Source organism: Eschrichtius robustus, chromosome 14 (assembly GCF_028021215.1).
Source record: "Eschrichtius robustus isolate mEscRob2 chromosome 14, mEscRob2.pri, whole genome shotgun sequence".
Classification (NCBI taxonomy): Eukaryota; Metazoa; Chordata; class Mammalia; order Artiodactyla; family Eschrichtiidae; genus Eschrichtius; species Eschrichtius robustus.
The window spans coordinates 1,796,020-1,812,555 of NC_090837.1; the positions used below are offsets into that span (position 1 = coordinate 1,796,020).

General features: G+C 53.8%; 1 protein-coding gene across 2 annotated transcripts in view; it reads right to left on the reverse strand.

The window, feature by feature from the left end:
* ADGRD1 (adhesion G protein-coupled receptor D1) overlaps positions 1-16,536 on the reverse strand; it is a 144,872-nt gene that overhangs the window by 37,021 nt on the left and 91,315 nt on the right. For both annotated transcript variants that reach the window (XM_068563324.1, XM_068563323.1), the window contains 2 exons: positions 14,414-14,487; positions 10,418-10,541 (listed from right to left, as the gene is read on the reverse strand). In XM_068563324.1, the coding sequence (XP_068419425.1) occupies positions 10,418-10,541; positions 14,414-14,487 (198 nt within the window). The remainder of the gene's footprint in view (positions 1-10,417; positions 10,542-14,413; positions 14,488-16,536) is intronic.

Consider the following 16,536-nt stretch of genomic DNA (forward strand, 5'->3'; position numbering starts at 1 on the left):
GAGATCCATAATGCTTACGACAAAAAATGTGGCATCTACCCGATCTGGGTCATAACACACTTCAATCCCCGACTCAGTCCTCCAGCCCAGAGCTGACCACCCTGAACCACTGTGGAGCCCTTGGCCTCCCTGCCCTACCCTCTATCCCTCTCTCTCCTGTCTCCCTCCCTCTGGGGGGCTGCACATCAGTCCTTGGATCCTCGGGAATGGAGACGCCCCAGCTCCACCCTGGCTCATTCCCGGCGTCCTCGCTCCTGGCCACCATGCTCACACCCCAACCCCACGGAGGGCGCTCTCGATCCTGAGGGCAGCCCTGAGAGAGGAGCCCTCGGGGACCCCGCTGCCAGCTTCCCGTGCAGCTCAAGCCCCATCACAGCTCCAGAGCAGATGCTTCTCAGAAGATTCTAGGATAAATGAAGCAGTGGCTGCTTTTCCCCTGAAGTAGCAGCCTGGGTCTGGGTGGAGGACTTGGGGATAATGAAATTGGCCGGGGGGGAGTCCTGACCCCACAGAGAGGCACTGTTCCCAGGACAGCAGGGCCGGGCCGATGCCAAGCTGATACCCCACGGCACCAGGCTGCTGTCTCCTGCGCCTAACGTCTGCTCCTACCACCTCAGCCCGTTCCCACCAGTCCCAGGTGGTCGCAGTGCCTGCATGCCTGGGGTTCTAGCGGGGAGAGAGGGGATGGCAGGCAGGGCCCAGCCCCAGAGCTCAGCCAACATGCCCACCCCAGAGAGGCAGCAAGGCAAGGACTCAGGGAAAGAGCCCGAGGAAGCCCTGGAGGGAGACAGGAGGGAGAGAGATGGGAGGGGCAGGGGAGGGGGAGGCAGGAGGGAGAGAGATGGGAGGGGCAGGGGAGGGGGGAGAGGAGGGAGAGAGATGGGAGGGGCAGGGAAGGGGGAGGCAGGAGGGAGAGAGATGGGAGGGGCAGGGGAGGGGGAGGCAGGAGGGAGAGAGATGGGAGGGGCAGGGGAGGGGGAGGCAGGAGGGAGAGAGATGGGAGGGGCAGGAGGGAGAGAGATGGGAGGGGCAGGAGGGAGAGAGATGGGAGGGGCAGGAGGGAGAGAGATGGGAGGGGCAGGAGGGGGAGAGATGGGAGGGGCAGGGGAGGGGGAGGCAGGAGGGGGTGAGATGGGAGGGACACGGGAGGGGGAGACAGGAGGGGGAGAGATGGGAGGGGTAGGGGAGGGGGAGGCAGGAGGGAGAGAGATGGGAGGGGTAGGGGAGGGGGAGGCAGGAGGGAGAGAGATGGGAGGGGCAGGGGAGGGGGAGGCAGGAGGGAGAGAGATGGGAGGGGCAGGGGAGGGGGGAGGGGGGAAGGGAGGCACTCTCTGCACCTCTCCAGTGCCCCGCTCAGCACCGTCCCAGGCTCTCCGGAGAGGCTGGTGAGATTCACCCCGTGGACATGGATGGTGGGGGGTCCGAAGAGGAAGTTCCTGGTCCTAACACAGCCTGGAAGGGCCTGGCTGGTGAATCAGCAGGAGGGAGAGAGCAGGTATGCAAAGCAGAGCCCAGAGGACCAGCCAGGACCCAGCGGGAGCCTGTCTGCTACCCTTTCCTACATAACTGCAGGGACCAGGGAACTGAGGAGTGACGCGGGGGGCCTTTCTGGATCTGCAAGAGGAAGGCATTTAGGACCGGCCCCTCCGTTGCAGATACACAAGGTGAGGCATTACATCCTGGGGGGGGCGGGGAATAAAGGGCAAAACAAGAGACTTTTCAGCTCCCTCCTCCCGCAGGACCCCCGTCAACAAGGAGACAGTAGTCCTGACTCTGCACCTAGAGGCTCAGGACCCTGCCGTCCTTCGGAAGAATGAAAGAAGAGGGAGAGACACCCGGCCCGGAGCTCTGATGCTGCCTGCGGGGAGGTCTGTGGTCCCCAGGCTCAGCCCTGCTCCATCCCAGTCCCCTCCCTACTCCTCTCTGATGCGGCTCCTCGGCTGCCAGGACATCCCAGGCGGTGCTAGTGCTGACATCACTGCGGCCTCGGTCAGGCCGAGTGCCTGGGGCTGGGTGCTCAGAGCTCAGTACTCACTGCTGGGTGCTCAGAGCTCAGTACTTGGGCTGGGAGGTGTCTGACCCCCCCCCACAGCTCCATGAGGAGGGGGTCCTCACCCATGTCACAGGCAGGGAAGCCAAAGCTCAGAGCGGGCCCTTGCTCGAGGTCATGCGGTGTGCTGGGGGAGGGGCCGAGTGCCTAGCTGACCCGGAAGCAGAGTGGGGCCGCTGCTGGCCACACCCCAGTGATGGGGACAGAGCCACACACAGTAGGTGCCCATCAGAAGCTGCCTAAGTGACCTGCACGCTTGGAGACCCTGGAGGAAAGAACCTGCTTCCCGATGGTGAATCAAGCCCTCCGCCAGCACCGGACTAAATGCTGGCCTGGCCTGTCTGTGATACACCCACCAGGACCACAAATACAGCTCAGAGAGGGGGCATTTCACCAGCCCCAGGGCCGCCTTGTAATTAGGCTCCGGCGCCCCTCCCTGGCAGCCAGAGTCTGAGGGTGTGGCAGCCACCGGTGGGTCCTCTAACCATCAGCCCAGACTGGACATGGGCCCTGAGAGACGGAGGAGGGGCTCCTATGAAGGTGGGACACCACCCCCTTCCCAGCCCCGCACTGCAGCTCCAGCCTCAGGAAGGCGTGGTGTGCCCCAGCTGTGCCCTTCCTTTCCCACCAGCGGCTAGATTTAGAAATGCCCAGAAGAGCCTGGAGTTTGCTTCAGGACATAGACTCCTCTGAGTCAGAGACCACAAACGCCAGTGCCTCCAGAGAGGCAGCTTATATAAATTCAGGAGGCCAGCCGGGAGTGTGCACACATACTAAACAAGTGAAGCTATTCTTCCACAAAGAGACATCTTTATCTTCCTTTCTTTTCCAACAGTTCCTCTTAGTGCATATGTCGCTTTCCCACCGGAGAAAAGAACAAGAAGCATTTTACTGTCTTCCTAAAAGCAGAATAATGAGAACATGATGATGAATGGCCCCTAGCGTGAGGGAGGTGATAGGGAGTGGTGGGGACTGTGGAGAACTGCAGTGCACACCCCCGCCTGCAGGGAGCAGGGCTGCTCCGTCAGGAGTGGAAGCTCTGTGTGGCCAGATCGTCTTCTTCTTCTTCTTCTTTTTAAGAAAACCAGAAATCCAATATTTTAGATAATTATCTCTGAGTTTTGAAATGTTGACAAATGGCAAAATGGCCATCATTTTTAAAAGTCTACAAATAACAAATGCTGGAGAGGGTGTGGAGAAAAAGGGAACCCTCGTACACTGTTGGTGGGAATGTAAATTGACACAGCCACTATGGAGAACAGTATGGAGGGTCCTGAAAAAACTAAAAATAGAACTACCATACGACCCAGCAGTCCCACTCCTGGGCATATACCTGGAGAAGACTATAATTCGAAAAGATACGTGCACCCCCGTGTTCATTGCAGCACTATTTATAATGGCCAGGACAAGTCAGACAGAGAAAGACAAATACCATGTGGTATCACTTATATGTGGAATCTAAAATATTATACAAATGAACTTATCTATGAAACAGAAACAGAGACCTAGAGAACAGACTTGTGGTTGCCAAGGGGGAGGGGGTGGGGGAGGGATGAGTGGGAGGCTGGGATTAGCAGATGCAAACTATTATATCTAGAATGGATAAACAACAGGGTTCTACTGTAGAGCACAGGGAACTATATTTAATATCCCGTGATAAACCGTAATGGAAAAGAATATGAAAAAGAACGTGAATCACTTTGCTGTATAGCAGAAATTAACACAATGTTGTAAAATGTTATTTTGTTCAATAAAATAAATTTTAAAAAATTATTTTAAAATAATGGGCTAACTGAAACACATCCACCGGCCAAAGTCAGCCTGCAGACCACGGGCTGTGACTCTGTCTCAGGGAACCGTTCCTTCCCTGTGGCTGCCAGGCCCCCGGCCCCAGGCTCCCTGACTGATGGGAAGGTGAAGGGGCCCCTGTGGTCCAGCCTTCGCAGGTGCACCTGTCCTGGCACAGTTCTCCTGCCCCCTCCCAGGACAGATGTCCAGGCCCAGGCTGCTGTCAAGGAGCCCATGAGGGAGCCAGGGGCAGCCCCTGATCCTGCCTGTTCTGACTTCCCTTCCTACCTATAAATTCCACTCATAAGGCAGCCACTGCGGTTACTGCTGCTTCAACAAGAAACCCGGGGTGATGCCCGCCTGCCCCCTGCCCCGGATCCTGCCTGGAGCAGCCCACCAGAGCGGGAGGCTCTGTTCCTCGGTCCCCGGTGCCCGCTGCTGGTCAGTCCTTAGAGATGAGCAAGGTCCCAGTGCCCGCCGGCCTCCTCTTGTGCACCTTTGGTCCCTGTGCCTGGGAGTCAGGGGTACTGACTAAACCCGCATGCACCGGGCTTTCCGGCATCTGGGGGGAGCGCTCCTGCGTTCCTCCAAGCTGCTCTCCCCTGTGGAACTGACTACCTCATGCACACACTTGTTCAGCCGGCCCCCTGCCGAACGCCAGCCGCTGGGCACCAGGAAGGAGCCACGAGCAATGCACTCTCAGACCTCAGCAACGGCCTCCCCAAGCTGCGAATTGTATTTTTCCCTCATCTGAGGTCATTCCACACAAATGCATTACCGGGGGCGTACCACACAGGCCGGGGGGCTCGGTCCAGTCTCTCCCGACCCTTGTTTGACTCGCTCGGGGAGGCGGGGGTCCAAGGGCAGACCCCCGAGGCGGAAGCTGGGTGGGAGAGGAGCCAGGAGAGACGGGCAGGGAGAAGCAACGCGGGCTCGGAGGAGACAGCCTGCCCAGGAGCCCAGGAAGGCACGGGCTCAACGTCAGGGAAGTAAAGGCATTCGTGCTGTTTTCATTAATTCTCCGAAAGCCCCACGGATCTGGCATCTACCTGTGATAACTGCCTTGTTGCTTTTTTTAACGTTCATGAAAACGTTCATTTTTAGCACAGCTAATTTTAAACCATTTTCAAATCGACCTTTCCTGGCGATGAGTAGATATGATTTGCTTCCATGAAGACACCCACTGACTGTGTCTAAATCTGGTGTTGCCACTGAGTGGCGACAGATCTGTAATCACAGATGCTCTGTGACCACAGTTTTCCAGCTTCCTAGACCGAGCTGCCTCTTCTCCCTCTCCCACCGGCAGGCACAAACACAACTTCCTGCTGAGTGTTTGCCCCTCTGCCCACTCCCACTGCCCAACAGACCCACCCATGTCACAGAGGAAACTGGATTTAGTCCTCGGTGGGTAAAGGGTCCATCCAGGGGCGTGACCACCAGCCTGAGCTTTGCACAGGAGGGCAGAGCTCAAGTCCAGACTCTGGTGACCTTGGGGAAGTCCCCAAACCCTCATCTGTGAGGCCCGCGTGGCGAGGCCAGAAGGAGGGAAGAGACCCCCAAACAGTGCCTTTCCTGTGTTCACTGTCACCAGCAGGCACTCTGCTCTGTGACCCCCAGGACCACAACCCACCTCCAGTGACCCCAGGGCTGCCACGGCTGCAGACAGAACACCTGCCCTTCTTCTGGCTCTCGGTCTGCCTGCGGCTCACTGTAGAGCAAGTCTTGTTTCCTGCGTCCCTGGAACTGCTCTCCCAAGAGGCAGTCTCACCAGTCTCCTCTGCATCTTACTTCCTGGAGGGCCATCTGTCCCACTGCCTCCCTTCAGACCCCCAACCGAGGTCCCATCTCCACCTGCTACAGAGCACATGTTTAGAATCAGACTAACCCTAACTCGCCCTTCAAATCTGTAACAACCGGCCCAGCCACTTTCACGGGACGTGAACACAAGCTTGATCTGACTTTGACAGACAAGATGCCTGACTCTAGGGTCTATTCAGAGAGAGGTCTGGGGCCAGCAGTGCCTGGGCACCGCTTGGGCCCTGTGAGCAGGGAACCACCCAGACCTGAGGAACCTAGATCAGCGTTTTCACAAGACCCGATGGTCCCTGAGCACGTGGGGTTCAGGCTGCTGGTCTGCAGACATCGGACTGGCCCGGGCCACGGATACATCTCTCACACGTGGCCTAGAAAGGATAACTAATGACACATCTAAAAATCAGGAGATTTTGCACAAAACCCGTCTCCAGCTTTTCGCAATCAAAGAGGCGGCAGCTCCAGCCCGCGTGCATAGCCGCTGCCCCGTCAGCAGGGCAAGGGCTCTCAGTTCACCACACTCTCCGTGATGGCCTCCACTCCCATCACCCCTGCGGCCTCTCGGCGCCCCGGACATTTGGGTCTGAAGCTCCCTGGCGCCTGCCATGCACCAGCCTCCTTGCTGTTCATGCTCAGGCCTCACACCCACGGCCCCCCTGCCTGGACGCCCTTCCATCTGCGTCTGCATGGCTCCCCCGCACCCCCCTGGGGTCTCTACCCATCACCCCCCGCTCAGGAGGCCCTGCGGGGCCACCTCTCTCTTCCCGCCTGACCCTCCCACGTTTGCCCTCACAGGCCGTGTCTCCGTCTGCACTCAAGATCTTGAGCGCTGTATTTTTCCAGAATAACGCCTAAAAAGCCTCGGGATCACCTGGAGCTCAACAATTCATTGATGAATGGATGAGTGACCACAGGCTGGGCCACCCCGCCCTCTGGGCTTCATTTTCTCCACTTGTCCAGGAGGGGGCTGGGTCACAGGACCACTCAGACCCTCCGGGCACTACTGACACAGGTGCCGCGTGGCGGCAGGGCGGTGTCTTTGCCGGGGGCCAACGTGAGTGGCTGGACTCTCCCCTGTGACACCAGAAGGATGAAGACGGAGCCACGAGGGCCGAGGCCCTGGCAGGAGGGAGGACAAGGGGCCCTGGGTGGAGGACAGAGGTGGAGGCGGGAGCCCCACAGAAGCCATGCTTCTCATCTGCCAGGGCCTGATGTGCCAGGAGATACGAGTGGCGTCAGGACCTGCGGACTAGGATAAGCAAGGGCGGCAGAGGAAGCGACTGGGTGGAGGGACCAGCAGAACCGGAGCCTCGCGCAGTCAGGGCGGTGATGCTTGGGTCTCGCGAACAGGGACTTACTCTCCCGACTCCCAATGCACTCGGCTGTATTGTCATCTTATTTCATTTTTCTTTAAATCACTAGCAACGGCCCACCGCACTGATCCCCCCAGCTACCAATGGTTCACAACCCAGCGTGCGCCCCGACTTAGGATTAAAGAGCTGCAGGTCAACGAGAGAAAGGTGTTTTTTTTCTGTTTTTTTGGTTTTTTGGCTGCGTCAGGTCTTAGTTTCAGCACACGAGATCTTCGTTGAGGCACGCGGGATCTTTGTTGTGGCGCGCAGTCTTCTCTCCAGTTGTGGCGTGTGGGTTTTCTCTCTCTAGTTGTGGCGCGCGGGCTCCAGAGCGCGTGGGCTCTGTAGTTTGCAGCACGCGGTCTCTTTCATTGAGGTGCGCAAGATCAGTAGTTGTGGCGTGCGGGCTTAGTTGCTCCGCGGCGTGTGGGATCTTAGCTCCCCGACCGGGGAGGGAACCCGCATCCCCTGCATTGGAAGGCGATTCATTACCACTGGACCGCCAGGGAAGTCCTGAGAAAGGGTTTTGACCGAGCACGTGGGAAGGATGGAAACGGAAAGGGAGGAGGTGCCAGTCACTCAACTGCCCCCTAAAGGTCACACCTTCAAGAAGACGCTCCCACTGGGACTGTCTGGGGGGGTCACACCTGCCTGGACAACAGGTGCGCTGGGCGAACAGGTGGGCTTGCACCCCTCAAGTCTACGACAGAACTGCCCGCTCTGAAACTAAAAGCTGATGCGTCAACGCCTGGGCTTCATTTCACGCGTCGCCAGTTTTCCCAGGCGTAACCTAGCAACTCTTGGCGACTCCGTCTGATGGGGCTGCTGAGAAGTCTGCTCGCCCCACCCTCGCTTGAAGCTTCACCACGGGCAGAGCAAAGGGGGTCATCTGTTCAGATCAGCAGTGTTGCGTGTGTCCATGCAGGGAGTTTGCGGGATGGGGGGCGGACCAGCCCCCGTGTCCTCCTAGAGACCGCCAGGAACTCCTCTCCGGAGTCTCCATAAGTAATTCACAGTCTGCTTGTAAAATCCATGATACGCTTTGTGATGGAAAGGCCGCCCTGCTCACCACCTTCCACCCGCGATACGCCAACCTCGTCAGTCCTCCTGCCCTCTGCACTCGCTGTTCTCAGCCTGGAATATTCCTCTCCCAGGCCTCCTAGAGACAAGACTCTGCTGGCCATTCAAATGTCACTTCCTCGGAGACAACCGCCCAGACCACACTCCCAGAAGGCGTCCTCCCTCCCCACCTGCCGTCTCCTCCATCGCTCCCTCCCCACCTGCCGTCTCCTCCATCGCTCCCTCCAAGGCTCTTCCTACACTTATTGCTCTTCGAACTTACCGATTTACCCGCTAATTTGTTTATGCTCTGTCTTTCCCACTAGAATATAAACTACTCCAAAGCAGAAACGCATGGTTTTTCTTGTTTACAAATGAACCTCTGGGCCTGGCAATACCCGATAGGTATTTGTCGAATGATGGTGGATAAGGAGCCAACCCTTAGGTAAACGCCGCTTGCCGTCTGGGTGTTGCTATAAGAACCACACCTTCCCTAACAAGACGGATGCAATCACGGGCTCATCAGATACCTCCTGACGCCCAGTGTGTGCAGCGCCTGGAGTTCAACACCCAGGAGAACGGAGCCTGTTCATAAACACACAGACCCTGCGAGTGGACGCGCCCTGAGAGGGCGGCCCGCGTGACGGGAGGTGGGTTTGCCAGAGCAGGTCATGCGGCAACGGCGACCCAGCCGGCCGGGGCATCTCATTGCCCGTCGGCCGCCACCTCCCTTCCCTCAGGCACGTGGGAGTGAGGAGGTCAGAGCATCCTGTTGACAAGTGGCCGGTGTGCCAAGTGGCTGGAGGACTCAGCTCCACTGATGTAGGAGGAGAAAGCCCCTGCCCAGCTCCAGCCCCACTGCCCCAGGTGAGAGCTCTGGCCCAGCGCCGCCACGATCTTCAGGAGCAGCCAGAAATTCAGAGTCGTAAAACATCTTCAGTCTCCACAACCAGAATGGGATGAAACCAAACTTGTCTCCAGGTGCCCGACCCGCCCTGCATCTTAGGAGATCCTAGGAGAAGCCCCATCGACTCCCTGCTCTCCCACCCCCACCAGGAAAATTCAGTTTTCTCTGTGGGCCTAAGAAGCCAAGGAAGTCATCACGCCCAGGTGTCAGGGACTGGTCATAGTTCGGAGGGTCCCACCGCAGGGCATCTGCCTTTTCTTTAAGTTATTTATTTATTTTCGACTGCGTTGGGTCTTCGTTGCGGCGCGCGGGCTTCTCATCGCAGTGGCTTCTCTTGTTGTGGAGCACGGGCTCAAGCGCTCAGGCTTCAGTAGTTGTGGCACGTGGGCTCAGTAGTTGTGGCTCGCAGGCTCTAGAGCACAGGCTCAGTAGTTGTGGCACGCAGGCTCAGTAGTTGTGGCTCACGGGCTCAGTAGTTGTAGCTCACGGGCTCAGTAGTTGTGGCTCGCGGGCTCTAGAGCACAGGCTCAGTAGTTGTGGCGCACGGGCTTAGTTGCTCTGCGGCATGTGGGATCTTCCCAGACCAGGGCTCGAACCCATGTCCCCTGCACTGGCAGGCGGATGCCTAACCACTGTGCCACCAGGGAGGCCCCACATCTGCATTTTTAAAGAGCACTCTGTCTTCTCCTACAAGCTACGCCTCCCTCGAACCACAGAAGTTAACCTCTAGTTCTTAGTGTTGACCGAGCCTAGCAGGCAATAAAGATTAAATATTCTGAAGCAGAGAAACCCAACCAGGAGGGGCCTCTGCCATCCTTAACCTGAGGATAGACGTCCTGGCCCCGTTTGGAGAGGAGGACGCAGGGGGCGGTCGGAAATCCCCTCCCCCACCTCAGGGCTCACTCCCGCTGGGGCTGGAAGTCAGGTCCCTCAGAAATAGGTCCAGGGCCCCGTCTGCAGCCCAGGGTCTCCTGTCGCACAGCAGAAATGCTCCGAGGACACGGCGTGGCCACCCTGGACATAGATGCAGCTGTATGCCACCCCTGGTGACACTTTCTCTGGACATCCAGGCACACTGTTTATAGCCGAGGACCTCGCTCTGCTGGACACGCCCATGGCACAGGGAGGGTTTCACAGCCCAGTGACCAAAGACAGAAAACGCGGCCATGACCACCTCCTAGGCGGCACGTGCATCCTCGAGAGGGACCCAGGGTCTGCACAGGTGCTGGCTGAGGAAACCTGGAGCACAGGAGCTTTTGCCAAAGAAGCGGAGCGTCATGGATGTCCCCAACCGCCGGGCCTCCGTACCTGCACAGGCTCCCATCTGCCCGGCTGCGGCTGAAGCCCCCGGCGCTGACGACAAAGCCCTGCCACCCGGCCCCCACCGCAGGCTGACGGAGAGAGGGCACCTCCTCGCGGTCCCAGAGCCCCTCCCCGCCTGGCGCTTACCTCCAGCGGGGCCACCTGCATCAGGATGGCGAAGTTGGTGAGGTGCGTGCAGCGGCAGACAGAGTAGCTGAGGGTCCCTTCGGTGAGAGCGCAGCCCTGGTTCGACCAGATGCCTTCTCCGGAGCTGAGGACACAGGAGGAACCGTCAGTGGGAAGCAAAGCCCACCCTTGGCCCGTGGGCCGAGAAAGCGTTCTCACCACCAGGCTGACGAGACTAGGGTGTTTCTGGTGTTGATCAGACCCCACGAAACAAGCACCTCCTTCCTTCCAAGAGGGGAAAGCGGCATAACCACTTTGGCCCAATCACTTTGCAAAACACCTGGTCCAACGTCCAATAAATATGAAGTGTCTACTGGCCATCTGTATGTCTTCTTTGGAGAAATGTCTATTTAGATTTTCTGACCATTGTTTGATTGGGTTGGTTTTGTTGTTCTTGTTGTTATTGAGTTGTATGGGCCCTTTGTATATTTTGGAAATTAAGCCCTCGTCAGTTGCATCACTTGCAAATATTCTCTCCCATTCCGTAGGCTGTCTTTTCATTTTGTTTATGGTTTCCTTTGCTGGGCATATACCCAGACAAAACTATAATTCAGAAAGATCCATGCATCCCAATGTTCACAGCAGCACTGTTCACAATAGCCAAGACATGGAAGTAACCGAAATGTCCATCAACAGAGGAATGGATAAAGAAGATGTGGCACGTATACACAATGGAATACTACTCAGCCATAAAATAGAATGAAGTAATGCCATTTGTAGCAACATGGATGGACCTAGAGACTATCATACTAAGCGAAGTTAAGTCAGAAAGACAGAGACCAATCCCATATATCACTTATATGTGGAATCTAAAATATGACACAAATGAACTTATCTATGAAACAGAAACAGACTCACAGACACAGAGAACAGACTTGTGGTTGCCAAGGGGGAAGGCGGTTGGGGGAAGGATGGAGTGGGAGTTTGGGGTTAGCAGATGCAAGATATTATATATAGAATGGATAAACAACAAGGCCCTACTGTATAGCACAGGGAACTATATTCAATATCTTGTGACAAAACATAATGGAAAAGAATATGAAAAAGAATATATACATGTATAACTGAATCACTTTGCTGTACAGAAGAGATTAACACAACATTGTAAATCAACTGTATTTCAATAAAATCTAGAAAACGTGAAGTGTGCGGGTCCTGCAACCCAGCAATCCCAGTTCTAGAGAATTCTGAGCTCTGTGCACAGGGATGCGTCTGGGGTACTTACTGAATGATGCGTGATACTAGAGAACATTTTAAAGTTACCTAGTGTCCACCTCGGGGACCTGGATAAAATTTGGTAGGGTATATACATCAGTCAAAAGCAGCATGTATCCACATGGATAAAACACAGAAACTTAATATACAATGTTGAATGCGTAATAATGATGTAAGGGCGTGACACGAAAGAAGATCATATATTTTCTATGAACATAACCATAAATTATAGATAACTTATTGAGAAAACTCCCCACAGAGAGGGCAAGAGACCAGAATAAGATGTAAAAGTCTTTTACATGTTTTGCTTTTTTATTATTTTTTAAAGGATAATGTTTTGACGTATTACTTGCTTTATTTCTTAAAGTATAAACCAAGACAAAAATGACTTGAAGCAAAAATGCACAAATGTTAACTGTGGTCATTCTTGTGGTGAGAATATGAGCGACTACAATTTTCTTCCCTGTATCTCTCTATATTTTCAAATTCAAAAAAAAGGATGCTTAAATGGTTCTTCCCAGAAATTGCAACTTTGAGTGATCAGCAAAGACAAATCTTTGCTTCCGCCAAAGGCAGGGGCCCCTGGGGAAAGCTTTTATAAAGCTGAAGAAATTTAAAGGCTCTAGGTTTCTCTTTGCTGTACATTCAGTTTTCACGGCAATGTCAGCCGTGGATGAGAAATGTGGCCGTCCCAGAGGGGTGATGGATAAAGACAGTCCTGCCCCGCTCCTGCGGTGTTCTGCGAACAAAGCACACACTAGCGGCATCTTTATTTTCATCCCTGAGGCAGAGGGTGTCCCTGCGAGGATGTTGTGTGATTGTAACTCTCGGTGAGCTTGGGCAGCGTGGAACCCGAGGGTGAGGTGGGAAGGGTCGTCTGGAGGTGGCTCAGGGGTGGCACTGAGCCTGATGGCTGAGGCTCGGGGACAGCGGCTTCAGAGGCAGTGTTTGTGATGAGTGAGGTGGGGAGCATTTAGCAGAGACCAGAGAGCACAACCAGGACCACTCAAACCTACCAGTTTTCAGGAGCAACCCCCCAATAACGTCAGGATAAAAGGGCCTTAAAGATGGGCACGTCCTGCCCCACCCTGCCACCTGTTAGGGCTAACCTGTCCCTGGTCCTTGAGGAGAACCAGCGACACCGGCTGCTGGGTTGTATGTGACCTTTGTCCATGGAATGTATGAACGCCACACTTGAATTAGAGGGTGACCTGAGAACTAGCAGGCACGAATTCGGGGAGCGTGGTCCTAGGATGGAACGTGTCCCCTCTGCTGACGCCAAGAGTGACTGCGAATTAAAAACCGTGAAAGTCACATTTTCCCAAATGGAGCCACGAAGCCGTGACGATGTCTTCATTAACCAGGGGAGCTGAGCCCCGCGTGGCATCACCTCTGTGTGCATGGAAAGATCCGCGTCCCAGGGAACCCGCGGAAACAAGAAGCCTGGTTCCCCGACTTGTGAATAAATAAATCTGCCATGGCAGCCAGGTCAAGAGATATCAAATAACAGGAAAATATGTGTCTTACCCTGTGACCTAGGAAGTTGGCATCTGAGCAGAAAACTGCTCTTTCACGTGCATAAATGGAATGTGTGTGTATAAATATGAAAAAATACTACATGTCGGTGAAAAGAGATGTGGGCAGAACACAAAATAAGGATGGTGGAATGATGCAAGAAACATGGAACTAAACAACACCATATATTTCCCAGGAACATAAATATAAAACATGCATAAATTATCAAAAAATACACAAAAAAAATCTCCCCACTGTGGCTACTACAGGCAAGAGGAGAGATCAGGATAAGATCTAAAGGTCCAACAGGACAAAAGCTTTTTTTATAATGTTTTCTTTTTTAAAAGAATAATGTTTTGATATATTGCTTCTATCATTTGTTAAAGTGTAAGTCTAGGGAAAAAAAGTGACCCAGAATTCTAAGCTCAGTGAGAATATCTTTCAAAAATAAAAGTCTGCTGAACTTACTGCCAGCAGACTCACACTACAAGAAAAGTTACGGGAATATACCAGATGGAAACTGTGAATCTACACAAAGAGATGAAATAGCTGGAGATGGAAAAAAATGAAGGGAAATATGCAATTATTATTTTCTTAATTTGAATTGCTTTAGAGGATAACTAACTTTCTAAAGCAAAAATCCTCGCAATGTATTGTGCATTTCTGGCATCTGTAAAGGTAAAATGTACAACAAGAATAGTGCAATGGATGGGCAAGAAGAATTGTGAAAAGATTGTTGTAATGTCTCAGAATACATGTGTGGTGGTATAAAATATTATTGGAAGGTAGACACGGATGAATTAAAGATATATATACTCTAAGCCCCAGGGCAACCACTACAAAAAAATTAAAAGGAAGTATACACCAGAAGTCAATAGCAGAGATAAAGTGGCATCAAAAATACACACAAAAAGACCACCTAGGGGGGTGGGAGGGAGATGCAAGAGGGAGGAGATATGGGGATATATGTATATGTATAGCTGATTCACTTTGTTATACAGCAGAAACTAACACACCATTGTAAAGCAATTATACTCCAATAAAGATGTTAAAAAAAAAATACACACAAAAATCCAACTGGAGTAAGAAAAAGAGAATACAAGAAGCAAAAAAATAAAAGTAGATCATAACCTGGACAGACGTGTGACCGAGCGTGGACACCCTGGGCCCCCTCACTCCCCTCCTCTGCTCCCTCCTCGCCCCGGGACCTGCCCACGCAGATAGTACCTGAAGTCCAGGAAGGCGCAATACAGGAAGATTCGGTTGCTCTCATTGGTAGCCTCGATGTACTGCCTTTGAGTCTGAAATGACAGAGGATGGATACGCCTCATGATCCAGCCGGAGAAGCCGAGCTGCCAAAACTGATGTGAGAGCCGCACCCTCACAGCCCACAAGACCCCACGAGGTTGGCAATACACAAAGCCCTTGACCTTCCATCGCAACCCCTGTGGTCGGAGAGGGCGGGTCACCCCATCTCTCTCCCGGCTCTCCTTTGCCAGGGCTCCCGCCTCAGGGCCTTTGCACTTGCTGTGCTCCCGCCTCAGGGCCTTTGCACTTGCTGTGTCCTCCCTCTAGAAAGCTCTCCCCCAAGACAACGACGTGGCTCCCTCCCTCCCTCCCTCCCGGCCTTCTCCTCAGGAGACCCTGCCGGCTCATTCAAAACAATACCAACCTGCCCATTCCTCTTACCGCGTTTTTTCATAGCACTGATCTCCACGCAGCACGTTATGTATTTACTTATTTATTTGTCTGCTGTCTTCCTCTCTAGAACGTGCACACAGTGAGCTATCTCGTTTACTGCTGTATCCCTGGCGCCTATCCTAGTGTCTGGCGCACAGCAGGCGCTTACTAAATATTTATTGAACCAATGGACAAAAGAACGAATAAGTGAACAGTTCCATCAATGACCCTGTTCCTAGGATTCTCGCTCTCCCAAGAGAGAAAGTCTCGTCCCTGGGCTTTTCCTGGATGCCAGCTCAGGGCACCTGGCAGCAGCTGCTCTGCCCTCCACGAGATGCAGAGACTCGTCCAGGAATCTTGCCAGGGAGCTTGGGAAGCCAGCAGCACCACAGGAAACCGGGATCAATGGTATCTCATCGACTCCCAATCAATAGGTCAAGAACCTCTTACTTGATGCCCCCGGGCACCCAACCACCGGGCTGGGCTGCAGGAGAACGTGTGGGTCAGAAACCGATAGGGGCATCCTCTGTCTGAGCACACACTGGTTCAGGAGAGAGGGGCCCGGTACTCAGGGAGATGAGCTTACCTGAGCCTCAAACCCTATAAGGACACTCAGGGGGCAACACAGCCAAAGGCTCAAGAAAGTCCACGGGAAAGACCCTAAGAAGGTTAAGCCTTCCTTTCTCTCACCCTGTTTTTCAGGCTGCGTCCGAGACGCCTGACCTCATCCACATGCCACCTGGGCCACCCCGGCTGGCAGCCCATCCCACGTCCAATGCTGAGGACGGTTTTCAAAGAGTGGTCCTCACAGCAGCCTCGGCGTCATCCCAGGCCGTCCCAGGGCCCCGCCACAGAATCAGAAACTCTGGGGGTGCGGACGGCCTCCGGATTTCCACAAGTCCTTCAGGCGACACACATGGACCTGAGGGCCACTAACAGCTAGACAGAGGCTGCCTATTCTGTCCCCTCCTCACGTCTCAGCCTGCTGTGACCTTCGTGCTCCGTCCCAGACAGCCCTGTGGCTGCAGCCATTTAGAACCACAGAAGGTCATCAGCAGGGGAACTGCACTGTGCAATGTGCAAACCCCACAAAATCGAAAATACAAATAAGAACCTGCTGGTGACCCCCGCCCAGTCTCAGCGAGGCTTCCTTGGCCCCGGGCAGGACCAGACCCTCCAGGACACTGCTATGTGCCGTTTTTTCCCCTTTTTTTCTCCCTCTACCCCTATATTGCATTGCCCCTCCCCGCTTCCCTCTCCCCACTGGTAACCACTAGTTTGTTCTCTATATCTGTGACTCTGTTTCTTTTTTGTTGTATTCACTAGTTTGCTGTATTTTTTAGATTCCATATATAAGTGACATCAGACAGTATGTGTCTTTCTCTGTCTGACTTATTTCACTTAGCATAATGCCCTCCAAGTCCATCCATGTTATTGCTAATGGCAAAATTTCATTCTTTTTTATGGCTGAGTAGTATTCCATTGTATATATGGACCACATCTTCCTTATCCATTCATCTTTTGATGGATGCTTAGGTTGCTTCCCTACCTTGACGATTGTAAATAGTGCTGCTATGAACACTGGGGTGTATATATCTTTTCAAATTAGTGTTTTTATTTTTGTTTTATTTTCAGCTATAGACCCAGGAGTGGAATTGCTGGGTCATGTG